At 53.9% G+C, this 25,071-nt stretch overlaps 2 protein-coding genes across 2 annotated transcripts; both read left to right on the top strand.

Moving 5' to 3' along the window:
* The first annotated feature begins 1,287 nt into the window (after nt 1-1,287).
* Nucleotides 1,288-10,523, top strand: LOC104383786 (butyrophilin subfamily 1 member A1-like). Its single transcript, XM_086627488.1, has 11 exons — nt 1,288-1,387; nt 2,849-2,953; nt 4,759-5,106; nt 5,671-5,952; nt 6,582-6,686; nt 7,270-7,290; nt 8,003-8,023; nt 8,680-8,700; nt 9,160-9,180; nt 9,625-9,657; nt 9,868-10,523. The coding sequence occupies exons 1-11, from the start codon at nt 1,288-1,290 to the stop codon at nt 10,383-10,385; spliced, it is 1,575 nt and encodes a 524-aa protein (XP_086483614.1). The 3' UTR covers nt 10,386-10,523.
* Nucleotides 10,524-16,114: 5,591 nt separating this feature from the next.
* LOC104378898 (butyrophilin subfamily 1 member A1) lies at nt 16,115-24,842 on the top strand. Its single transcript, XM_086627834.1, has 11 exons — nt 16,115-16,190; nt 16,873-16,977; nt 18,776-19,123; nt 19,688-19,969; nt 20,598-20,702; nt 21,286-21,306; nt 21,981-22,001; nt 22,652-22,672; nt 23,132-23,152; nt 23,598-23,630; nt 24,102-24,842. Exons 2-11 carry the CDS (start codon nt 16,893-16,895, stop codon nt 24,617-24,619), a joined length of 1,455 nt encoding a protein of 484 aa, XP_086483960.1. The 5' UTR covers nt 16,115-16,190; nt 16,873-16,892; the 3' UTR covers nt 24,620-24,842.
* Nucleotides 24,843-25,071: the final 229 nt, after the last annotated feature.

Genomic DNA, 25,071 nt, shown 5'->3' on the forward strand with positions numbered 1-25,071 from the left:
CTTTGCCCCATCTTTTCAGCCTAGAGTTCCATGCCCGGAGCCTCGGGGGGGGGGAAGCACGTACCTTCTAAATTCAGTTGCGGTTGTATCACGTCGGGGTCACCAAATGTCGCTGTCGTGCCGGGGACGGAGAGAAGAACGACACAGAATTCAGGCGCAGGAGAGAATGCCAACGCCAACAGCAGCAGCAGCAGTGTTTAATTAATTACAAATCCGTATATATAACATGGTTCACAAGGATGGCCAAGGCAATTGGTCGCTTGACCATCCACCTCCCAGAGTGACTGGCTAAATGCTACAACACCCATTTCAAAACAACTTTCCCAGTGTGCCATAAACAAGACTGCATAACGAGCTACAGGTGCAAGATAAGGTCTTAGTTTGCAAAAACCTCAAACTGTTTCTCAGCCAGCCTGCATGGGAAAAAGAACTTTCACAGGATGCTGCAGCAGCTGGAAAATTTCTGCTTCTAGCTTTTAGTATCCACACCCCTCTTTCAGTTCAAAGCCATTGCCCCGTGTCCTGTCACTACACACCTTTGTCCAAAGCCCCTCTCCAGCTTTCCTGTAGCCCCTTTAGGTACTGGAAGGTGCTGGAAGGTCTCCCCGGAGCCTTCTCTTCTCCAGGCTGAACAGCCCCAACTCTCTCAGCCTGTCTCCAGAGCAGAGGTGCTCCAGCCCTTGGATCATCTTTGCGGCTTCCTCTGAACTCGCTCCAACAGCTCCATGTCCTTCTGATGTCGGGGACCCCAGAGCTGAACACAGTATTCCAGGCGGGATCTCACCAGAGCAGAGCAGAGGGGCAGAATCCCCCCCCCGCCCTGCTGCCCACGCTGCTCTGGATGCAGCCCAGGACACGGGTGGCTTTCTGGGCTGCCAGCGCACGGTGCCGGCTCATGTTGAGCTTCTCATCCACCAGCACCCCGAGTCCTTCTCCTCAGGGCTGCTCTCCAGAATCGCTTTGAAGCCGTTATGAAGCCAGTGCTGGGCTCTGCTCCCACCCTGCGCTGCCGCTGGGTGCCCAGCCGGGCTCCGCCACCTCCCTCCCTCCCGCCGCGGTCTCCGGGCTCCCCCCGCCCCGCGGCCTCCCGCTCGCTCCTTCCCCTCGGGGGTGGGAGCAGAATGGGAAGAAAAGGAAAGGAAAACTCGTGGGTCGGGACAAGGACAGTTTAACTGGGCAGCACAGAGAGCGAAGGGATAATCCCAGCTCCGCCGCGCACAGGAGCAGCTCGGAGCGATGCGATCGCTCCCCGCCCGCAGCCCGACCCCAGCCCGCTCTCCCGCGGCGATGCCCCTCCCGCGGCTGCCTCCCGCCATATGTATCCTCAGCATGACGTCATACCGTGTCGCCTACATCTGCCCCCGCTGGTCTGGGTCCGCTGTCGCAGGTGCGTCCCTTCCAGCTTCCCGGGAACATTAACTCCATCCCAGCCGAGCGCAGGGCGCTTCCCGGGACGCGCAAAGCGCCGCCCGTTCCCGTCCCCTCCCGGCTCTGCGCCCCGACAAGCGGCTCTGCACCCGCTGCACCCGCAGCGCCGCAGCTTGTCCCTCCCTCATCCTGATCCCCTTTCCCCTCATCCCGTCCCCTCCCCCCAGTTCCTGCCGACTCTCCCTGACTTTGTACTTGGGCTGTTCTTCCCGTCTCCTCCACCTGCCTCGGGGCGAGATGTTTCCTCTCTCGGTCCGTGCAGCCCTGGCCTCGGTTCCGCGGTGGGTGATGCACACTCAGCAGTGACTGGCACTTGCCAGCTGCTTTGGGCCTACGGGACGCGTGTCCCCCCCGTGACCAACGTTTTAAAGCTCCTTTGCTGCCCCTTACCATGCGAGGGAACAAACCCCAGCGCATTCCTGCGTCAGGAGGTGCTGCCAGACGCAGCCATGGGGTGTTTGCACAGGGACGTGCCTGCGGGCGCTGCCAGAAGAGCGTTTCCGGGAGAAAAGCATTGCCAGAAACCCCCAAATCACCCGGCAAGTTTCATTTTTGACCGGAAGCAGCGCAGGAGGAAACGGGCGGCAGGCTGGGAGGCAGAGTGACGGGTTCGTTTCGTTTTCAGACAGGGAAGTGGTTCGCTGGGTCAGGGTGAGCCCTCCGGACACGCCGGCTGACGGCTGAGCAGCTCCGGCCCCATCCCAGAGCCCAGCACAGAGCTCGGGGCCTGCAGGTACGCGGGGTCTCTCGGGAAGATGCTTGAAATCACGTTCTGCCGACTGCCCAAACTGGCCCTGGTTTTCACCGCTCGTTACAAAGCCGGGACTGAGTCAGCGGGTGGTGAGGGGGTTGGGGAGGGCTGGGAGCAGGGCCGGGTCCCATCCTGGCTGGGTGCTGAACGAGGGCTTTGGGTGTTTTGCTTTCCCTGCTCTGAGGCCCCCTCCTGCCCTTGGTGCGGGGACAGGGGACGTGCTACCAACGGAGTCCAAAGGTTGTCCCAGAGGAGGAAGGTGCGGCCCCAGCGCCGCGCGCATTCAGGCTGGGTTTCTCCTTCTCGTTCTGCACCTTTCCATCTTTTTCTTAGGGCTGGATAAGAAAAGCAAGGGCTCCATATTAAAACCACTGCCACTTTTTCATGGAATGAGAGGAGATGTTGCAGCTTGTCCTTTGTTTCCCCATGGGAAATTCCTACAACTTTTCATACCAGTCAGGCACTTTGTATGTAAAGCATCAAGCCAAGTCAGGCTGATGATGGAAAACTGATTTCAACCTTTGGCGTCAGAGGCTTTTCCCTAGATTTTATAAACACGGTCTGCAATCAGCAATAAACTCCTTTAAAAGTGAATTCTGCCTTTTTTTTTCTCTGTATTGCCTTGTTTCTCTTCCCTTTTCCCCCTTCCCTCTCCTTCCCCATCTCCAGGTTGTGCAGCAGCGAAGACGATGCTCTCCGGTTTCCAGCTCGGCTGCTCTCCGACAGCGTTTATCATTTACGGTTTAGTTTTCCAAGTTCACGAGCTGCAGCCAGGTAGGGATCCCCCTGGTTCGTGCTCATTCCTGCGGCGTTGCTCACAGCCTGAACATCTTCCCGTCTGCCAGCGCGGCTACTGCCCGTGAACGGCACAGCACGGAGCCCTTTGCCGTGAACCTTGTCCGCTTCCGAGAGAGCCGGCATCCCTCTGAATCCTGGGTTGTTCCTCCGGCCGTGTCAGCACAGGCGTTCGCACAACCTCGCTGAACTCAGCTGGAGATGAGATGATGCAGATGGGTTGGTGTCCTGGTGTTGGCTGGGACAGAGTTAGTTCTTCTTTTTGGCAGCTGGAGGAGCTCCGTGTTTTGGTGTTAGTCTGGGATTCGTTCGGAGAAGAACGTTGCTGTGCGCTGATGTTTGTAGTTGGTACCGAGACATCCGGGACCTTTCAGCTTGCCGTGGTTTTGCCGGGGGGCAGGAGCATCAGAGGCTGGGGGGGCATTGCCGGGACAAAGGGTCCACAACTCCCTCTACGATTTGAACTTAGACTTGGGATTGAGGGCCAAATTGGCCAAGGGAGTATTCCATATCATGCAACGTCATGCCCAGCGTACAGATGGGGGTTGACCGGGAAGAGGGCTCTGGCCCTTCTGAGGGCTCTCGCAGTGCCATCTCGCTCTCGCTCTCTTTTCGGGCCTCTCGCTCATCCGGGATTGTGGTGTCGGGACTTACCTGTTTCGGGATGGTTAACTGGGACAGGCATTGGTCACTGGGTGGTGAGCAATTACACTGGGCATCACTCGTTTGTAGATGTTAGTATCATTATACATATATATATTCAGAGATTATTTTATGTTATGAAATTGTTCTTATCTCAACCCATGAGTCTCCTTCCCGTTTCCCCTTTACTTCTCTTTCCCGTTCCCGGGGTGGGGAGGGTGAGCGAGCGGCTGTGTGGTGTTGAGTTGCTGGCTGGGCTGCCGACACGTCATCAGCTGGCACGGCAGTTGATGGGAGCTTGCTGCCATTTCCCTCCCCACTTTCCCAGCATGTTCCCAGCATGTTCCCAGCATGTTCCCAGCATGTCATCACTTTACTGGGATGTGTCCAGGGTGCGCTGGACTCTTTGCAGAACCAATTCAATAAAGGGAAAAAACAACAAAAAAATACTTTAAAAATGTTCTGGGCTCTTCTTCTGTAGATTGCTGACCTGAAGCAGCTTCTTCAAGGCAGCCCTGGTAAAACGGTGCAGCACAACAGTTGACTCAAAGTTACTTTGCCAAACAAAAGTTCATTTGCTTTTGTTTTCCTTCAACCAGAAACCACTTTCCCTGTGAGTTGAGTGGCCAGTTTATTAATAAGTCTTTTTTAAAAATTTCCAAAGATGCTGTGACCACCGAAAATGCTTTATTTTCTTTTGTAATAGGTGTGAATAGCTAAGGATATTTGAGTTTTTATTTGTACCAAGTTGTCTGCTTTCTCCAGCCAACCACCCAGAAACCTTCTGGCCACTTCCTTCCTTCCTTCCTTCATTGTCCTGCTTTCTCCCCACCCTGAGCAGCACAGGCAGCAGCTGTCCCCTTGAGGACAAACGGTCTTTTAGGGATTTGAAGAACTTTCACGGCAGCTCAGGACAGGGAAGCAGAGCAATGGGGGGGTGTCCTGGCCCCAGCCCGCCCCCGTGCAGCATGGCAGGGGTCCCTCTCCCAACCCTCCCCTCAATGCCGTGTCTCCTCCAGTGCGGTTACACTCCCAACGCGATGGCACAGCCCAGCAGCACACGAACCGCGCGGAGCAGCATCCGCTGGTTTTCCAAGCTCAGTCGCCACAGCAAACTCACAGTTATTTCTTCTTCCTCCCAGCTCCGTTCAGCGTGACGGGACCCCCCGGCCCCATCACTGTGGCCGTGGGCGAGGACGTGGTGTTGCCCTGCCGCTTCTCCCCAGAGCAGAGCACGCAGGACACGGAGGTGATCTGGTTTCGGGAACATCTCTTGCCCTTTGTGCATCGCTACAAGGAGGGCCAGGACCAGTACGGGGATCAAATGCTTCAATACCAAGGGCGCACCGAGCTGCTGAAGGAGGGCCTCGCCAAGGGCACTGTGGACTTGAAAATTTTCCGTGTTGAACTGGCTGACGGAGGGAATTTCACCTGCTCTGTTCAACATGGCTCCGATTACAATCAGGCTGTGGTGGAGCTGAAGGTGACAGGTCTGTAGCCCATGTCCCTGGTACCTCTAATTTACTTGCTCGTAGCCAGCGCTCTTCTTCCCTGTCCTTCTTCCCAGCAGCAATTTCAGGTGGTTGCTTTGGAAACAGGGTTTTGTTGAGTCCCATGGTTGAAAATACTGAGAATGTCTCCGAGAGGTAAAATTGCCCACCAAGCACCGTAAGGAGCTCGTGAGATATGCTGTCTGCTTCCAAAGTGTTCTTGAGATTGTTTTCTTCATACAAGTGGGTGTAAGAAAAACTTTGGCGTTGGGCAATACAGTCCGAGTGTCTTGGGTCGTGCTTGTCCATTTTACTGCCCAGGCCTGCAGGTGATTTTGCTGCAGTAGCAGCCCCCAGAGCAGATCTTTGAGCAGATCTTTGAGTTATGTGAAACAGACTGCAAGAAATGTCCTGAATCCAGGTGACATTTGTCTTAAAACCCCCTGGGATTTGTCTGTGTCGAAGCTCATCCCTTCTTGTCAGGGAAAGGAATGGCGGGGCCACCTCATTCCCCCGATTCCCGGCATCCCGCAGGATCACCCAAGGGTCTCTGTTCTCCCGCAGCCGGCGGCTCTGCCCCGCTCATCGCGCTCGAACGCTACCAGGACGGGGGTATCCGGGTGGGCTGTCGCTCGGCCGGCTGGTACCCGCAGCCCCAGGTGCTGTGGCAGGATCCCCGCGGGCGGCATCTCCCATCCCTCTCGGAACGCGTTACCCAGGACGAGCGCGGCCTCTTTGCAGCGGAAAGCAGCATAATCCTCAGCAGAGGCGTGAGCCAGCAGCTCTCCTGCTCGGTCCGACATGCCCGGCACGGCCACGAACGGGCATCAGCTTTGTACATATCAGGTGAGCAGCGGCCGCGGGCAGCGCCCTGTTCCCGTTCCCGACGGAGCTGCGCTCGGAGAGCGCGTTGTGCAGGCTGTGCTCGGTGCCTCGGGCGTGTTTTGCACGCTGCGTGTGCAAACAGGGGCGGCTTTGGGCAGCGTTTGTGCAGCCGCGCTGCCGAAATTCACCAGCTGTGTCTGGAAGTGCGGGTCTGCGGGGGGACAAAGACAACCCCCACTGCAGCAGAGCTGCTGTAGGCACCTGGGTTAAATACAGACGTGCAGGACCCTGGAGCCGAACAGAAAGAGAAACCAGCCCGTGCCCTTAGTCTCACCTGCTGTGAAATCCTGTTCTGCTGGTTTGGCATGAGAAATCAATCGTCGTGTCACACAGAAAAGATCATTTTTTACTGGACGATTGATTTGGGCCGGGGAATATACCAGAACAGAGATGCGGTGGTGAACTGGACCAACTGAACACCAAACTGCACCCCAGTATCACGTGCTTTTCAGCTGCAGCCTCTTCCTTTTTTACTTTAGCAATGAACATTTTAGAAGACTTTATTTGCCTGGGGGGGGGCCGTACCTTTCTCCTGGTGATACTGCTCTGTACTGGAGTGTTGCACTTGTTGCCTATGTTTTATTTTCCAGATCCCTTTTTCCAGAACGCCCACCCTTGGATGACCGCCTTTGCTGTGGTCCTGGTCGCTGTGGTCGCTCTCCTCGTTATCGCAGTTTATCTACTTCAAATTAAAAGTAAAAGTATCGCTCTGGTGCGGCGTTTGGGGGAGGGGGCTGCCCTATTCACCCCCTCTGGGTTTGACAACACGGGGGTTTGGGAAATGCCAGATGATGCCCGAGTTTTGTCTCGGTGTCTCAGACACACGTATGGTGCCAGGGAACTTAAAGAGGCAGGGATTTAATTTCTGGCCAGGAAAGAAAGGCTGTTTCTCCAATGAAAAGGCCAGCAAAGAAGGAAGGGGGCACTGGAGCAGCGGGAGCCACTGTGCCTCTGCCCCAGCTGAGGGTGGCTTCTGCCCGCAGAAACGGAGCAAGGATTTGCCTGGCCCTGCAAAAACCCCTTGGCACTCTGGGGGCCTGGCAGGGATTCCTTTGCTCTGAAAGGCCCCTCGGGGGGTGAATGATCCCGAGGAATAAAGAAAACGGAAATCCTCTCTTTCTGCCAAACGGCGATGGAGCCGGTGGGCCGTGCAGGCACCGCAGCGCTTCCAGACCCCGCGGCCTTTCTGCCTTGGAGTGGCTGTCACTCCTGCGGTGCTTTAACCATCAGCAAGGGATGATTTTCTAAATGATTTACATTTCTTTCTTGCCTTCATAGGAAAGCAGGAGAAAAAAATAGGTAAGCTTTACTCTCTGTTTTCCAGCAATTGGAGAATTCCCTCAAATGGAAGAATTCACGGGGCACATTTCTGGGGGACACGGGGGAGGGAAATGGTTGGGTTGGTGGCTAAAGAAAATTGTGAAATTAATTTCTGAAATGATGAAATTATGAAATGATGTTGCAATTTTAAGGAAAAAACCCAAAGGAAGTGTGAACAGATGTTGTACCAACAGTGCACTTTGCTTCTCAAAGGGCTCTCAAGGTCCCTCCCAAAGCTGGAGGAAGCTTTGGGGTAGGACATTGCATTGTGCAGGAGCCTCAGCTTTGTCTCAGCACTAAAACACCACCGAGGCAGGATGGTTGGGTGGCACTGAAGGTGAAACTTAAGCCCATGCGCCTCCCTTGTCGAGGCAAACCTGTCCCTTCACTGCTGCCCTGGAGCTGGAGCCCTTGCTCAGGTCTCCAGCAGTGCAGTATTGGCCTCTGGCCATGGTGGGTTCACGGAGGGTGGGCAAGATCTCCAAAAGCCTGGAGGAGGGAGGTCTTGAGGCGCTCCTGGGCTGAAGCTTTTCTATCGTGAGCAATTTCAGCCTCCTGCCCAGCCCAACGACTGTCTCGGGGGCAAAAGGAATTGGCTTTGGTGGTGATGCTCTGTTCTGGTGGTGATGCTCTGTTCTGGTGGTGATGCTCTGTTCTGGTGGTGATGCTCTGCTCTGGTCTGTCTTTTCAGCGACGCAAGAGGCAGCACTGCGTAAGTCTCGCTCCCCGCCTTCCCGGTGAAACCCTCTACAGAAACTTTCAGACCTTTTTATTCATCCTCCCATTCTGTCTGAATGATCCTTTTAGGCAGATACTTTACTTCCCCCTGCCCTGACCCCCTGTCAATGTGATAATTCGCTCTGAAAAGTCATTGGGATTTTTTCCCTCAGTGGCTCTCAATGCTTTTTAATACTCTCCTTTTAATTTCAGAAGAGAAATAGTACTGAAAAGCTATTGGGTTTTAGGGAGAGATTATGGAAACCTAAGCTGTTGAGAATTTTCTTATAAAAATGTGGATTGTTCAATTACCAAATTAAAAAAAAAAAAAAAACCAGCAAAAACACTTAGGGAGGGCACATATTTTTGTTTGCTTGCTTGCCTGTAGCTTAGAGAATTGCCAAGAAATAGTCCTTTGGCTATTAAAAATGAGCTCTTGCTAAACTGGTGCCAGTGCAGGGGGAAATAAGTGATGGGCAAAATAAATACCGGTCCGTCCCTCAGGAGGCGTGAGCATCCTTGCAATCAGGGCACAAATCAGCACATCTGCCCCGTTCAGCACAGCCTCTCCTGCCTCTGGGGTCCTCCAGCTGGGCCCAGGGAGGGACTGTGGCCAACAGTGACTCGTGTGTGTTTCTGTCTGTTGCCCAGGGGACCGCGGTGCAGAAATCGGTGAGTCTCCTTCTCTGCCTTACGGAGGATTTTTTACAGAGTCTGTATCGGGTGGTGGTTTTCACTTTCACTTTTAAAGGGTGAAGAAGTGAACCAAAAAGTGGTTGGGGGAGAGGGGGGAAAGGAGAGAGTGAAGGTGAGAATCACAAAATTGCAGATCATTGCAGGTGGTGTCTGGGGTTGGGGATGGACGACTGCAGTGGTGGCACAGGCGAGGCGAGTGCCCTGCGACAGGTCCCCTTGTAGGCGAGGGACCTCCCCGAGACCTTTTCCTGCCCCGTACCCGAGCGGGACAGCTGCACCGTCACCTGCAGAGCTCCAGGCTGGGGGTGCGGGAGAGCTTTGCATTGCCAGGCGTGGGCAGAACCCCGGCTGCCTGCGCCTGCGGGCGGTTATGGGAGAGGTTATCCCCAAATCAACATCCCACACCCATTTGTGCTGTTTTACCTTCTTTTTCAGAGAAGCAAGCTGAAGAACTTGGTGAGTATCGTTCTCCTTCCTACAGGGGAGACACTTCAGTTGGGCCATTTTCTCACCTGGGTTTTGAACCTCTGCCCTGGTTTTGGTTTTCCTTGTGAGAAAGGGAGAGGTAGCAAATACTGAACTCCTTTCAGAAACAGTCTTTTCCTTTTCTTTCTGTATATTTTTAAGCTATTCCTTGTAATCCTTCTAGACTAAGAAGAACATTCAGTTTTCAGACCAGGCAGCATGATTCTGTTTGTAGAAAATGGATGGAGCCCTCTCATGTAGCTAGAAACTGAAGTTTTGAAGCTACCCACTGTGAGATGGCATTCACAAACATGGCAACAATTCAGAACACGTGCAGCTACACTGGTGTATCTGTATCCTGAGCTAATCCCGTACAAGTGTGTTCAGATTACCTCTCATTTGTGTTTTTCTTTGTTTCTTTGTGTTTTTTTAAAGCATGGAGAAGATATGCAGTGCCTATAAAAGAAGGTAATTCAAGTTTAGTCTTTCAGGGTGCTGAATCCTTGTCCCTGCTTTTCATCAATGTCCTTGCACTGACATTGTTCCCTTGTGCAGCTTCCCGTGCCACAGTCTGCCAGCTATCGCTTGCACCCTTTTTCTTCTTCCTCACGCAGCCCCAGCAAAGATCTCTCCTGGGGCGAGCTCTGCCCTGATGTGTTGACTCCATCTCTCCTGCAGTGAAGGTGGTTCTGGATGCAGACACAGCCCACTGTAACCTGGTCCTGTCTGACGACCACAAAAGTGTGAAACGAGAAGACACACGGCAGGTCATCCCTGACATCCCTGAGAGATTTAACGGACGGCATTGTGTGCTGGGCTGTGAAGGCTTCACCTCAGGGAGATACTACTGGGAGGTGGAGGTGGTGGATGGAGGAAGATGGGCTGTGGGGGTCTCTAGAGAAGATGTTAAAAGGAAGGGTGAGATTGAGTTTAAACCGGAGGAGGGCATCTGGGCAGTGGAGCAGTGTGCAGGGCACTTAGAAGCTCTCACATCCCCTAATGCCACTCTCCTTTCGGAAATCCAGACTCCCAAGCGGATCGGGGTCTCTCTGGATTATGAAGTGGGACGGGTGGCATTTTTCAGTGTTGACGAGGAGATTCCCATCTTCACGTTTCCACTGGCATCATTCGAGGGGATAAGAGTCCGCCCTTGGTTCTGTCTGGGTCGGGGGACGTGGCTCAAAATGTGCCCCTGATGAAGGGGAGCGCCGTGGTTCAGGCCCAGACAGCAACTGAGCAGCGTGTGGGCACTCGCCCACTCCTTCCCCGGGTGGGATGGGGAGGGGAAAATGTAACGGATGGCTCGAGGGTCGAGACAAGGACAGGGAGGGATCACTGACCAACTACAGTCACAAGCAAAACGGACTTGACCTGAAGAAAACATCAATTTAATTTTTTAGCAATCGAATCAGAGTAGGATGATGAGAAATAAAACCAAAACTTAAAACCACCTTCCCCCCACTGCTCCCTTCCTCCTGCCTCTACTTCCTCCCCCCAAGCGGCACAGGGGGATGGGGAATGGGGGCTGTGGTCAGTTCATCACATGTTGTTTCTGCTGCTTCTTCCTCCTCAGTGGGAGGAGTCCTCACACTCTTTCCCTGCTCCAGCTCCCTTCCCACAGGAGACAGTCCTCCATAAGCTTCTCCGATGTGAGTCCTTCCCACGGGTTGCAGTCCTTCAGGAACTGTGTGATAGCACAGCCGGTGAGGGACACATGGCTGCTTTCAGCGGTGGGTACTGGGGCTCAGAAACAGAAGACTGATGCACCTGCTTCTGTTGGTCAGTTTTGGACCTTGCCTCGCCTCGGCCGTGATTCACTCCATGCAGTGGCCGGGTGAACTGTCCTGCTCAAGGATGGATGTTGCTCCGGCGCTAGTGGAGAGGTGGCAGAGCCTCGTCCCTCTGCTCGTGCTCGTGCACGGCTCAGCCTCAGCAGGAGGGCTCTGCAGCACCGTCTGAAAGCACCCTGCTCTTCAGAGCGCTGAATTTGTGTTGAATTTTGGAGCCAGTTGTTTCTGAGCCTCCTGTTGTACCTTTTTGTCCACCTTTTTTCCTGAGGCACCTGAACGAAGGGGTTGCTTGAATCGCCTCTCTGCTGATCCCTTCTACGTACGAGTTGGTTGCTGAGCCTGTAACTGTGGGACAAGCAGACACTGCTGCACCATAAGCTTGGTGGGCCACTCACACCATTTCCTTCACTCCCTCGGTCCTCTTCAGCATCCTGCTGGAAATACGAATTTACAAGAAAAAATACCCTGCAATTTCATTTAGTTTTGGAAAAAGAAAATCTCAGTGTGAGTTTTATCGAAAGCCCTTCCTAGCGTCTGCTTTTTTGCCGACAAGGGTAGGTTATTTTTTTCCTTCCTCATCCTGACTAGAAGGTAGAGAGGACTGATCTAAACTTGGAGCAGCCTGTGCTGCAGCAGCTGATGAGGTTTTGTGAAACTAGAACTGTCCCTCGTTATCCCCTGTCTCTCGGTATGATGGTGTGCCCGATTTTCATCCTGCCTTTGTTCTGGAAGACTCACCATATGCCTTAAAAACTGAGTGTCGGAGGCAGTTGCCTTTGCCTGCCTTGAGCGGGAGATGCTGCTGTGTGTGTCAGGGGCCTTGCCCAGCTGATGGGGGCTTCCCCCTTTGTCTTAAAGGGTTCGTTGCCAGGCGGTTTCATTTCTGTGCCCTGCGTAGCTGTGGCACTCCAGGCTGCTCCGAGGTGCCTCGGGGGGGATCACGCGAGCGCGGTGACGGCCGTGTTCCTGCACCGGTTGCTTGTGTTCAGCTCAACTGCAGAACATGTGCTTGGCCGGTGTGGCTGTAACGTAAAAGCCAGCTCAGCCCTTTTGTGAAAAGGAGGCAGACGTCCCTGTGCTGTGGACGTGGTCCCATGCAAATGAGTGGGCAAAGAGGCAAAGGAACAGGCAGTATTGTTCTCCAGAAAATTTTATTGCTTTTGAGATGGGAAGATGTCACTTCACTCTTCCTTCCCACAGCACAAGGGAGAGAGAGTGAGCCAGCTTTGGTTTAGCAGTCTTAATAAACATCATATGTGAGCTTTAGGGTGCTTATACGGGACAAACCATCCCTTCTGGCTCTTCGCTGCACTCGAACAGCTGCTGGCAGCTCTGCTCGTGCTGTTGGAGGGTGAAGGAATAGCAGCACTGAGAGCAGCCATTCGCTCTTTCCAAGTAGACCTTGGCAATCCCTGGGCTGTGAGAAGTCCAGAAGAACGTGGGTGAGCTTTGCCTGGGGTCTTGGAGCCTGGACGTGAGCTGTGCTACCAGAACTCCCTGTACCGGTGGGGAAGTGAGGAGATGGCAATGTTTGCAATGAGCCTTGACACTCCCCTTCCAGAACTGGAAAACTTCCTGCCCATTGGTTTCTCCCCCTCTACCCCCATGTCCCTTCTCAGCAGGGACTAACACACTTGCTTTCTAGGCTGCCTTAATACTGACAGGAGATTGCATCGGCGTGTCTCGGTATGTCTGCTCCCTCCCCTGCAGCCTTCCCCCTCCTAACGACAGCCAAATCCCTTGGCTAATTCCAGCCACGTTTGGCAGAGAGGAAATGGCTCAAAAGCATTGAAATCCTGCAAGTTTCATAGGGGTGGGAGGTTTGGTTTAGTACCCAAATTAGTTTAGTGACCCAAAGGTCACCCTGGAGCCTTCTCTTCTCCAGGCTGAACAGCCCCAACTCTCTCAGCCTGTCTCCAGAGCAGAGGTGCTCCAGCCCTTGGATCATCTCCGTGGCCTCCTCTGGCCCCGCTCCAGCAGCTCCATGTCCTTCTTGTGTTGGGGACTCCAGAGCTGAACACAGTATTCCAGGTGGGGTCTCATGAGAGCAGAGCAGAGGGGCAGAATCCCCTCCCTCGGCCTGCTGCCCACGCTGCCCACATTGCAGATCAAACTAATACTAGAGGCAATGTAGGCCCACTGGTGAATGAGGAGGGTGCCGGGGTGACAGTGGGTAAGAAGAAGGCAGAGTTACTGAATGCCTTCTTTGCCTCAGTCTATACTGCTGGAGGCTATCCTGATGAGCCCCAGAACCCTGAGGCTCCTGAGGAAGTCAGGATAGAGGAGGAGTCTACCCTGGTTGATGAGGACTTGGTTAGGGACCAGTTAAGCCACCTGGACATCCATAAATCCATGAGTCCTGATGGGATGCACCCACGGGTGCTAAGGAAGCTGGCGGATGTCATTGCCAGGCCACTCGCCATCATCTTTGTTAAATTGTGGGGAACAGGAGAGGTGCCTGAGGACTGGAGGAAAGCAAATGTCACTCTGGTCTTCAAAAGGGCAAGAAGGAAGACCCAGGTAACTATAGACCGGTCAGCCTCACCTCCATCCCTGGAAATATAATGGAACAACTTATGCTTGATGCTGTCTCTAGGCATATCAAGGATAAGAGGGTCATTAGGGGCAGTCAACATGGCTGCACTAAGGGGAAGTCGTGCTTGACAAACCTGATAGCCTTTGATGAGGACATCACCCAGTGGGTGGATGATGGTAGAGCAGTGGATGTGGTCTATCTTGACTTCAGTAAAGCATTTGACACAGTCTCCCACGGCATCCTCACAGCTAAACTGAGGAAGTGTGGTCTGGATGATCGGATAGTGAGGTGGATTGTGAGCTGGCTGAAGGATAGAAGCCAGAGAGTAGTGGTCAATGGGACAGAGTCCAGTTGGAGGCCTGCGTCCAGTGGAGTCCCTCAAGTGTCGGTACTGGGACCAGCATTGTTTAACATATTCATCGATGACTTGGATAAGGGAATAGAGTGCACGGTCAGCAAGTTTGCTGATGACACTAAACTGGGAGGAGTGGCTGACACACCTGAGGGCTGTGCTGCCATTCAGAGAGACCTGGACAGGCTGGAGAGTTGGGTGGGGAGAAATTTAATGAAATACAACAAGGGCGAGTGTAGAGTCTTGCATCTGGGTAAGAACAACCCCATGTACCAGTACAAGTTGGGGACTGAACTGTTGGGGAACAGCACAGGGGGAAAGGGACCTGGGGGGTCCTGGTGGACAACAGGACGGCCATGAGCCAGCGATGTGCCCTGGTGGCCAAGAAGGCCAATGGCATCCTGGGGTGTATTAGAAGAGATGTGGTGAGTAGGTCGAGAGAGGTTCTCCTCCCCCTCTACTCTGCCCTGGTGAGGCCGCATCTGGAATATTGTGTCCAGTTCTGGGCCCCTCAGTGCAAGAAGGACAAGGAACTGCTGGAGAGAGTCCAGCGCAGGGCCACAAAGGTGATGAAGGGAGTGGAGCATCTCCCTTCTGAGGAAAGGCTGAGGGAGCTGGGTCTCTTTAGCTTGGAGGAGACTGAGGGGGGACCTCATTAATGTTCATAAATATGTAAAGGGTGACTGCCATGAAGACGGAGCCAGGCTCTTCTCAGTGGCATCCAATGATAGGACAAGGGGAAATGGATATAAGCCGGAACATAGGACGTTCCGCTCAAACATGAGGAAGAACTTCTTCCCAGTAAGGGGAACAGGACACTGGAACAGGCTGCCCAGAGAGGTTGTGGAGTCTCCTTCTCTGGAGATGTTCCAAACCCGCCTGGACGCGTTCTTGTGTGATCTGATCTAGGTGGTCCTGCTCCGGCAGGGGGATTGGACTAGATGATCCTTTGAGGTCCCTTCCAGTCCCTGACATTCTGTGATTCTGGGATTCTGTGCTCTGGATGCAGCCCAGGACACGGGTGGCTTTCTGGGCTGCCAGCGCACGGTGCCGGCTCATGTTGAGCTTCTCATCCACCAGCACCCCGAGTCCTTCTCCCCAGGGCTGCTCTCCAGAATCGCTTCGAAGCCGTTTTGAAGCCAGTGCTGGGCTCTGCTCCCACCCTGCGCTGCCGCTGGGTGCCCAGCCGGGCTCCGTCACCTCCCTCCCTCCCGCCGCGGTCTCCGGGCTCCCCCCGCCCCGCGGCCGCCCGCTCGCTCCTTCCCCTCGGGGGTGGGAGCAGAATGGGAAGAAAAGGAAAGGAAAACTCGTGGGTCGGGACAAGGACAGTTTAACTGGGCAGCACAGAGAGCGAAGGGATAATCCCAGCTCCGCCGCGCACAGGAGCAGCTCGGAGCGATGCGATCGCTCCCCGCCCGCAGCCCGACCCCAGCCCGCTCTCCCGCGGCGATGCCCCTCCCGCGGCTGCCTCCCGCCATATGTAGCCTCAGCATGACGTCATACCGTGTCGCCTACATCTGCCCCCGCTGGTCTGGGTCCGCTGTCGCAGGTGCGTCCCTTCCAGCTTCCCGGGAACATTAACTCCATCCCAGCCGAGCGCAGGGCGCTTCCCGGGACGCGCAAAGCGCCGCCCGTTCCCGTCCCCTCCCGGCTCTGCGCCCCGACAAGCGGCTCTGCACCCGCTGCACCCGCAGCGCCGCAGCTTGTCCCTCCCTCATCCTTATCCCCTTTCCCCTCATCCCTTCCCCTCCCCCCAGTTCCTGCCGACTCTCCCTGACTTTGTACTTGGGCTGTTCTTCCCGTCTCCTCCACCTGCCTCGGGGCGAGATGTTTCCTCTCTCGGTCCGTGCAGCCCTGGCTTCGGTTCCGCGGTGGGTGATGCACACTCAGCAGTGACTGGCACTTGCCAGCTGGTTTGGGCCTACGGGACGCGTGTCCCCCCCGTGACCAACGTTTTAAAGCTCCTTTGCTGCCCCTTACCATGCGAGGGAACAAACCCCAGCGCATCCCTGCGTCAGGAGGTGCTGCCAGACGCAGCCATGGGGTGTTTGCACAGGGACGTGCCTGCGGGCGCTGCCAGAAGAGCGTTTCCGGGAGAAAAGCATTGCCAGAAACCCCCAAATCACCCGGCAAGTTTCCTTTTTGACCGGAAGCAGCGCAGGAGGAAACGGGCGGCAGGCTGGGAGGCAGAGTGACGGGTTCGTTTCGTTTTCAGACAGGGAAGTGGTTCGCTGGGTCAGGGTGAGCCCTCCGGCCACGCCGGCTGACGGCTGAGCAGCTCCGGCCCCATCCCAGAGCCCGGCACAGAGCTCAGGGCCTGCAGGTACGCGGGGTCTCTCGGGAAGATGCTTGAAATCACGTTCTGCCGACTGCCCAAACTGGCCCTGGTTTTCACCGCTCGTTACAAAGCCGGGACTGAGTCAGCGGGTGGTGAGGGGGTTGGGGAGGGCTGGGAGCAGGGCCGGGTCCCATCCTGGCTGGGTGCTGAACGAGGGCTTTGGGTGTTTTGCTTTCCCTGCTCTGAGGCCCCCTCCTGCCCTTGGTGCGGGGACAGGGGACGTGCTACCAACGGAGTCCAAAGGTTGTCCCAGAGGAGGAAGGTGCGGCCCCAGCGCCGCGCGCATTCAGGCTGGGTTTCTCCTTCTCGTTCTGCACCTTTCCATCTTTTTCTTAGGGCTGGATAAGAAAAGCAAGGGCTCCATATTAAAACCACTGCCACTTTTTCATGGAATTAGAGGAGATGTTGCAGCTTGTCCTGTTTCCCCATGGGAAATTCCTACAACTTTTCATACCTGTCAGGCACTTTGTATGTAAAGCATCAAGCCAAGTCAGGCTGATGATGGAAAACTGATTTCAACCTTTGGCGTCTGAGGCTTTTCCCTAGATTTTATAAACACGGTCTGCAATCAGCAATAAACTCCTTTAAAAGTGAATTCTGCATTTTTTTTTTTTATTCCCTTGTTTCTCTTCCCTTTTCCCCCTTCCCTCTCCTTGCCCATCTCCAGGTTGTGCAGCAGCGAAGACGATGCTCTCCGGTTTCCAGCTCGGCTGCTCTCCGACAGCGTTTATCATTTACGGTTTAGTTTTCCAAGTTCACGAGCTGCAGCCAGGTAGGGATCCCCCTGGTTCGTGCTCATTCCTGCGGCGTTGCTCACAGCCTGAACATCTTCCCGTCTGCCAGCGCGGCTACTGCCCGTGAACGGCACAGCACGGAGCCCCTTGCCGTGAACCTTGTCCGCTTCCGAGAGAGCCGGCATCCCTCTGAATCCTGGGTTGTTCCTCCGGCCGTGTCAGCACAGGCGTTCGCACAACCTCGCTGAACTCAGCTGGAGATGAGATGATGCAGATGAGTTGGTGTCCTGGTGTTGGCTGGGACAGAGTTAGTTCTTCTTTTTGGCAGCTGGAGGAGCTCTGTGTTTTGGTGTTAGTCTGGGATTTGTTCGGAGAAGAACGTTGCTGTGCGCTGATGTTTGTAGTTGGTACCGAGACATCCGGGACCTTTCAGCTTGCCGTGGTTTTGCCGGGGGGCAGGAGCATCAGAGGCTGGGGGGGCATCGCTGGGACAAAGGGTCCACAACTGCCTCTACGATTTGAACTTAGACTTGGGATTGAGGGCCAAATGGGCCAAGGGAGTATTCCATGTCATGCAACGTCATGCCCAGCGTACAGATGGGGGTTGACCGGGAAGAGGGCTCTGGCCCTTCTGAGGGCTCTCACAGTGCCATCTCGCTCTCGCTCTCTTTTCGGGCCTCTCGCTCATCCGGGATTGTGGTGTCGGGACTTACCTGTTTCGGGATGGTTAACTGGGACAGGCGTTGGTCACTGGGTGGTGAGCAATTACACTGGGCATCACTCGTTTGTAGATGTTAGTATCATTATACATATATATATTCAGATATTATTTTATGTTATGAAATTGTTCTTATCTCAACCCACGAGTCTCCTTCCCATTTCCCCTGTACTTCTCTTTCCCGTTCCCGGGGTGGGGAGGGTGAGCGAGCGGCTGTGTGGTGTTGAGTTGCTGGCTGGGCTGCCGACACGTCATCAGCTGGCACGGCAGTTGATTGGAGCTTGCTGCCATTTCCCTCCCCACTTTCCCAGCATGTTCCCAGCACGTTCCCACCATGTTCCCAGCATGTCATCACTTTACTGGGCTGTGTCCAGGGTGCGCTGGACTCTTTGCAGAACCAATTCAATAAAGGAAAAAAACAACAAAAAAGTACTTTAAAAATGTTCTGGGCTCTTCTTCTGTAGATTGCTGACCTGAGGCAGCTTCTTCAAGGCAGCCCTGGTAAAACGGTGCCGCACAACAGTTGACTCAAAGTTACTTTGCCAAACAAAAGTTCATTTGTTTTTGTTTTCCTTCAACCAGAAACCACTTTCCCTGTGAGTTGAGTGGCCAGTTTATTAATAAGTCTTTTTTAAAAATTTCCAAAGATACTCTGACCACCTAAATGTTTTATTTTCTTTTGTAATAGGTGCAAATAGCTAAGGATATTTGAGTTTTATTTGTACCAAGTTGTCTGCTTTCTCCAGCCAACCACCCAGAAACCTTCTGGCCACTTCCTTCCTTCCTTCGTTATCCTGCTTTCTCCCACCCTGAGCAGCACGGGCAGCACTTGTCCCCTTGAGGACAAACGGTCTTTTAGGGATTTGAAGATCTTTCACGGCAGCTCAGGACAGGGAAGCAGAGCAATGGGGGGGTGTCCTGGCCCCAGCCCACTCCCCGTGCAGCATGGCAGGGGTCCCTCTCCCAACCCCCCCTCAAAGCCGTGTCTCCTCCAGTGTGGTTACACTCCCAACACGATGGCACAGCCCAGCAGCACACGAACCGCGCGGAGCAGCATCCGCTGGTTTTCCGAGCTCAGTCGCCACAGCAAACTCACAGTTATTTCTTCTTCCTCCCAGCTCCGTTCAGCGTGACGGGACCCCCCGGCCCCATCACCGTGGCCGTGGGCGAGGACGTGGTGTTGCCCTGCCGCTTCTCCCCAGAGCAGAGTACGCAGGACACGGAGGTGATCTGGTTTCGGGAACATCTCTCGCCCTTTGTGCATCGCTACAAGAAGGGCCAGGACCAGTACGGGGATCAAATGCTTCAATACCAAGGGCGCACCGAGCTGCTGAAGGAGGGCCTCGCCAAGGGCACTGTGGACTTGAAAATTTTCCGTGTTCAACCGGCTGACAGAGGGAATTTCACCTGCTTTGTTCAACATGGCTCCAATTATGACGAGGCTGTGGTGGAGCTGAAGGTGACAGGTCTGTAGCCCATGTCCCTGGTACCTCTAATTTACTTGCTCGTAGCCAGCGCTCTTCTTCCCTGTCCTTCTTCCCAGCAGCAATTTCAGGTGGTTGCTTTGGAAACAGGGTTTTGTTAAGTCCCATGGTTGAAAATACTGAGAATGTCTCCGAGAGGTAAAATTGCCCACCAAGCACCGTAAGGAGCTCGTGAGATATGCTGTCTGCTTCCAAAGTGTTCTTGAGATTGTTTTCTTCATACAAGTGGGTGTAAGAAAAACTTTGGCGTTGGGCAATACAGTCCGAGTGTCTTGGGTCGTGCTTGTCCATTTTACTGCCCAGGCCTGCAGGTGATTTTGCTGCAGTAGCAGCCCCCAGAGCAGATCTTTGAGCAGATCTTTGAGTTATGTGAAACAGACTGCAAGAAATGTCCTGAATCCAGGTGACATTTGTCTTAAAACCCCCTGGGATTTGTCTGTGTCGAAGCTCATCCCTTCTTGTCAGGGAAAGGAATGGCGGGGCCACCTCATTCCCCCGATTCCCGGCATCCCGCAGGATCACCCAAGGGTCTCTGTTCTCCCGCAGCCGGCGGCTCTGCCCCGCTCATCGCGCTCGAACGCTACCAGGACGGGGGTATCCGGGTGGGCTGTCGCTCGGCCGGCTGGTACCCGCAGCCCCAGGTGCTGTGGCAGGATCCCCGCGGGCGGCATCTCCCATCCCTCTCGGAACGCGTTACCCAGGACGAGCGCGGCCTCTTTGCAGCGGAAAGCAGCATAATCCTCAGCAGAGGCGTGAGCCAGCAGCTCTCCTGCTCGGTCCGACATGCCCGGCACGGCCACGAACGGGCATCAGCTTTGTACATATCAGGTGAGCAGCGGCCGCGGGCAGCGCCCTGTTCCCGTTCCCGACGGAGCTGCGCTCGGAGAGCGCGTTGTGCAGGCTGTGCTCGGTGCCTCGGGCGTGTTTTGCACGCTGCGTGTGCAAACAGGGGCGGCTTTGGGCAGCGTTTGTGCAGCCGCGCTGCCGAAATTCACCAGCTGTGTCTGGAAGTGCGGGTCTGCGGGGGGACAAAGACAACCCCCACTGCAGCAGAGCTGCTGTAGGCACCTGGGTTAAATACAGACGTGCAGGACCCTGGAGCCGAACAGAAAGAGAAACCAGCCCGTGCCCTTAGTCTCACCCGCTGTGAAATCCTGTTCTGCTGGTTTGGCATGAGAAATCAATCGTCGTGTCACACAGAAAAGATCATTTTTTACTGGACGATTGATTTGGGCCGGGGAATATACCAGAACAGAGATGCGGTGGTGAACTGGACCAACTGAACACCAAACTGCACCCCAGTATCACGTGCTTTTCAGCTGCAGCCTCTTCCTTTTTTACTTTAGCAATGAACATTTTAGAAGACTTATTTGCCTGGGGGGGGGCCGTACCTTTCTCCTGGTGATACTGCTCTGTACTGGAGTGTTGCACTTGTTGCCTATGTTTTATTTTCCAGATCCCTTTTTCCAGAACGCCCACCCTTGGATGACCGCCTTTGCTGTGGTCCTGGTCGCTGTGGTCGCTCTCCTCGTTATCGCAGTTTATCTACTTCAAATTAAAAGTAAAAGTATCGCTCTGGTGCGGCGTTTGGGGGAGGGGGCTGCCCTATTCACCCCCTCTGGGTTTGACAACACGGGGGTTTGGGAAATGCCAGATGATGCCCGAGTTTTGTCTCGGTGTCTCAGACACACGTATGGTGCCAGGGAACTTAAAGAGGCAGGGATTTAATTTCTGGCCAGGAAAGAAAGGCTGTTTCTCCAATGAAAAGGCCAGCAAAGAAGGAAGGGGGCACTGGAGCAGCGGGAGCCACTGTGCCTCTGCCCCAGCTGAGGGTGGCTTCTGCCCGCAGAAACGGAGCAAGGATTTGCCTGGCCCTGCAAAAACCCCTTGGCACTCTGGGGGCCTGGCAGGGATTCCTTTGCTCTGAAAGGCCCCTCGGGGGGTGAATGATCCCGAGGAATAAAGAAAACGGAAATCCTCTCTTTCTGCCAAACGGCGATGGAGCCGGTGGGCCGTGCAGGCACCGCAGCGCTTCCAGACCCCGCGGCCTTTCTGCCTTGGAGTGGCTGTCACTCCTGCGGTGCTTTAACCATCAGCAAGGGATGATTTTCTAAATGATTTACATTTCTTTCTTGCCTTCATAGGAAAGCAGGAGAAAAAAATAGGTAAGCTTTACTCTCTGTTTTCCAGCAATTGGAGAATTCCCTCAAATGGAAGAATTCACGGGGCACATTTCTGGGGGACACGGGGGAGGGAAATGGTTGGGTTGGTGGCTAAAGAAAATTGTGAAATTAATTTCTGAAATGATGAAATTATGAAATGATGTTGCAATTTTAAGGAAAAAACCCAAAGGAAGTGTGAACAGATGTTGTACCAACAGTGCACTTTGCTTCTCAAAGGGCTCTCAAGGTCCCTCCCAAAGCTGGAGGAAGCTTTGGGGTAGGACATTGCATTGTGCAGGAGCCTCAGCTTTGTCTCAGCACTAAAACACCACCGAGGCAGGATGGTTGGGTGGCACTGAAGGTGAAACTTAAGCCCATGCGCCTCCCTTGTCGAGGCAAACCTGTCCCTTCACTGCTGCCCTGGAGCTGGAGCCCTTGCTCAGGTCTCCAGCAGTGCAGCACTGGCCTCTGGCCATGGTGGGTTCACGGAGGGTGGGCAAGATCTCCAAAAGCCTGGAGGAGGGAGGTCTTGAGGCGCTCCTGGGCTGAAGCTTTTCTATCGTGAGCAATTTCAGCCTCCTGCCCAGCCCAACGACTGTCTCGGGGGCAAAAGGAATCGGCTTTGGTGGTGATGCTCTGTTCTGGTGGTGATGCTCTGCTCTGGTCTGTCTTTTCAGCGACGCAAGAGGCAGCACTGCGTAAGTCTCGCTCCCCGCCTTCCCGGTGAAACCCTCTACAGAAACTTTCAGACCTTTTTATTCATCCTCCCATTCTGTCTGAATGATCCTTTTAGGCAGATACTTTACTTCCCCCTCCGCTGACCCCCTGTCAATGTGATAATTCGCTCTGAAAAGTCATTGGGATTTTTTCCCTCAGTGGCTCTCAATGCTTTTTAATACTCTCCTTTTAATTTCAGTAGTGAAATAGTACTGAAAAGCTATTGGGTTTTAGGGACAGATTATGGAAACCTAAGCTGTTGAGAATTTTCTTATAAAAATGTGGATTGTTCAATTACCAAATTAAAAAAACAAACAGCAAAAACACTTTGGGAGGGCACATATTTTTGTTTGTTTGCTTGCTTGTAGCTTAGAGAATTGCCAAGAAATAGTCCTTTGGCTATTAAAAATGAGCTCTTGCTAAACTGGTGCCAGTGCAGGGGGAAATAAGTGATGGGCAAAATAAATACCGGTCCGTCCCTCAGGAGGCGTGAGCATCCTTGCAATCACGGCACAAATCAGCACATCTGCCCTGTTCAGCACAGCCTCTCCTGCCTCTGGGGTCCTCCAGCTGGGCCCAGGGAGGGACTGTGGCCAACAGTGACTCGTGTGTGTTTCTGTCTGTTGCCCAGGGGACCGCGGTGCAGAAATCGGTGAGTCTCCTTCTCTGCCTTACGGAGGATTTTTTACAGAGTCTGTATCGGGTGGTGGTTTTCACTTTCACTTTTAAAGGGTGAAGAAGTGAACCAAAAAGTGGTTGGGGGAGAGGGGGGAAAGGAGAGAGTGAAGGTGAGAATCACAAAATTGCAGATCATTGCAGATGGTGTCTGGGGTTGGGAATGGACGACTGCAGTGGTGGCACAGGCGAGGCGAGTGCCCTGCGACAGGTCCCCCTGTAGGCGAGGGACCTCCCCGAGACCTTTTCCTGCCCCGTACCCGAGCGGGACAGCTGCACCGTCACCTGCAGAGCTCCAGGCTGGGGGTGCGGGAGAGCTTTGCATTGCCAGGCGTGGGCAGAACCCCGGCTGCCTGCGCCTGCGGGCGGTTATGGGAGAGGTTATCCCCAAATCAACATCCCACACCCATTTGTGCTGTTTTACCTTCTTTTTCAGAGAAGCAAGCTGAAGAACTTGGTGAGTATCGTTCTCCTTCCTACAGGGGAGACACTTCAGTTAGGCCATTTTCTCACCTGGGTTTTGCACCTCTGCCCTGGTTTTGGTTTTCCTTGTGAGAAAGGGAGAGGTAGCAAATACTGAACTCATTTCAGAAACAGTCTTTTCCTTTTCTTTCTATGTGTTTTTAAGCTATTCCTTGTAATCCTTCTAGACTAAGAAGAACATTCAGTTTTCAGACCAGGCAGCATGATTCTGTTTGTAGAAAATGGATGGAGCCCTCTCATGTAGCTAGAAACTGAAGTTTTGAAGCTACCCGCTGTGAGATGGCATTCACAAACATGGCAACAATTCAGAACACGTGCAGCTACACTGGTGTATCTGTATCCTGAGCTAATCCCATACAAATGTGTTCAGATTACCTCTCATTTGTGTTTTTCTTTGTTTCTTTGTTGTTTTTTTAAAGCATGGAGAAGATCTGCAGTGCCCATAGAAGAAGGTAATTCAAGTTTAGTCTTTCAGGATGCTGAATCGTCTTCCCTGCTTTCATCTCCCTTCTTGGTAGTTCCCCTCCCGCAGTGATGCTGGTGGGGCCAGGGATGCTTCTGCCAACCCTTGCTTTGCAGGAGGAAGTGTAACACTCAGACCTCTTGTTCGTTTGGTGCATTCCCCAGTTTCAGGCAAATCTGGAGAGTCCTGGTCCTCAGTGAGCAGTGCTGGCCATGTTTGAGAGACATGAGGACTTCTTCAGCCTGGTGCTCTGCTGACAATCCTCTTCCCCCTCTGCTCGATGTCATCTGTCTGCTTCATTTTCTGTTCCTTGCACTGACATTGTTCCCTTGTGCAGCTTCCCGTGCCACAGTCTGCCAGCTATCGCTTGCACCCTTTTTCTTCTTCCTCACGCAGCCCCAGCAAACATCTCTCTTGGGGCGAGCTCGGCCCTGATGTCTTGACTCCATCTCTCCTGCAGTGAAGGTGGTTCTGGATGCAGACACAGCCCACTGTGACCTGGTCCTGTCTGACGACCGCAAAAGTGTGAAACGAGAAGACACACGGCAGGACATCCCTGACATCCCTGAGAGATTTAACCAATGGTGCTGTGTGCTGGGCTGTGAAGGCTTCACCTCAGGGAGATACTACTGGGAGGTGGAGGCGGTGGATGGAGGAGGATGGGCTGTGGGGGTCTCTAGAGAAGATGTTAAAAGGAAGGGTTGGTTTGTGTTTAAACCGGAGGAGGGCATCTGGGCAGTGGGGCCATGGGCAGGGCACTTCAAAGCTCTCACATCCCCTGTTCCCACTTTCCTTCCTGAAATCCAGACTCCCAAGCGGATCCGGGTCTCTCTGGATTATGAAGAGGGACGGGTGGCATTTTTCAGTGTTGATGAGGAGATTCCCATCTTCACGTTTCCACTGGCATCATTCGAGGGGATAAGAGTCCGCCCTTCGGTCTGGCTGGGTCGGGGGACGCAGCTCAAAATGTGCCCCTGATGAAGGGGAGCGCCGTGGTTCAGGCCCAGACAGCAACTGAGCAGCGTGTGGGCACTCGCCCACTCCTTCCCCGGGTGGGATGGGGAGGGGAAAATGTAACGGAAGGCTCGAGGGTCGAGACAAGGACAGGGAGGGATCACTGACCAGCTACAGTCACAGGCAAAAGGGACTTGACCTGAGGAAAACATCCATTTAATTTTTTACCAATCAAATCAGAGTAGGATGATGAGAAATAAAACCAAAACTTAAAACCACCTTCCCCCCACTGCTCCCTTCCTCCTGCCTCTACTTCCTCCCCCCAAGCAGCACAGGGGGACGGGGAATGGGGGTTGCGGTCAGTTCATCACATGTTGTTTCTGCTGCTTCTTCCTCCTCAGGGGGAGGACTCCTCACACTCTTCCCCTGCTCCAGTATGGGGTTCTTTCCCACAGGAGACAGTCCTCCATAAACTT

Source organism: Tauraco erythrolophus, chromosome 28 (assembly GCF_009769465.1).
Source record: "Tauraco erythrolophus isolate bTauEry1 chromosome 28, bTauEry1.pri, whole genome shotgun sequence".
Lineage (NCBI taxonomy): Eukaryota > Metazoa > Chordata > Aves > Musophagiformes > Musophagidae > Tauraco > Tauraco erythrolophus.

Bases quoted from the DNA above. Each gene is read 5' to 3' on its own strand.
- LOC104383786 (XM_086627488.1), top strand. From the start codon at position 1,288: ATGCCCCTCCCGCGGCTGCCTCCCGCCATATGTATCCTCAGCATGACG. The intron at 1,388-2,848 runs GTGCGTCCCTTC...CCCCATCTCCAG, and splicing joins GTCTGGGTCCGCTGTCGCAG to GTTGTGCAGCAGCGAAGACG. The intron at 6,687-7,269 runs GTAAAAGTATCG...TTGCCTTCATAG, and splicing joins TTATCTACTTCAAATTAAAA to GAAAGCAGGAGAAAAAAATA.
- LOC104378898 (XM_086627834.1), top strand. From the start codon at position 16,893: ATGCTCTCCGGTTTCCAGCTCGGCTGCTCTCCGACAGCGTTTATCATT. The intron at 21,307-21,980 runs GTAAGCTTTACT...CTGTCTTTTCAG, and splicing joins AAAGCAGGAGAAAAAAATAG to CGACGCAAGAGGCAGCACTG. The intron at 22,002-22,651 runs GTAAGTCTCGCT...TCTGTTGCCCAG, and splicing joins GACGCAAGAGGCAGCACTGC to GGGACCGCGGTGCAGAAATC.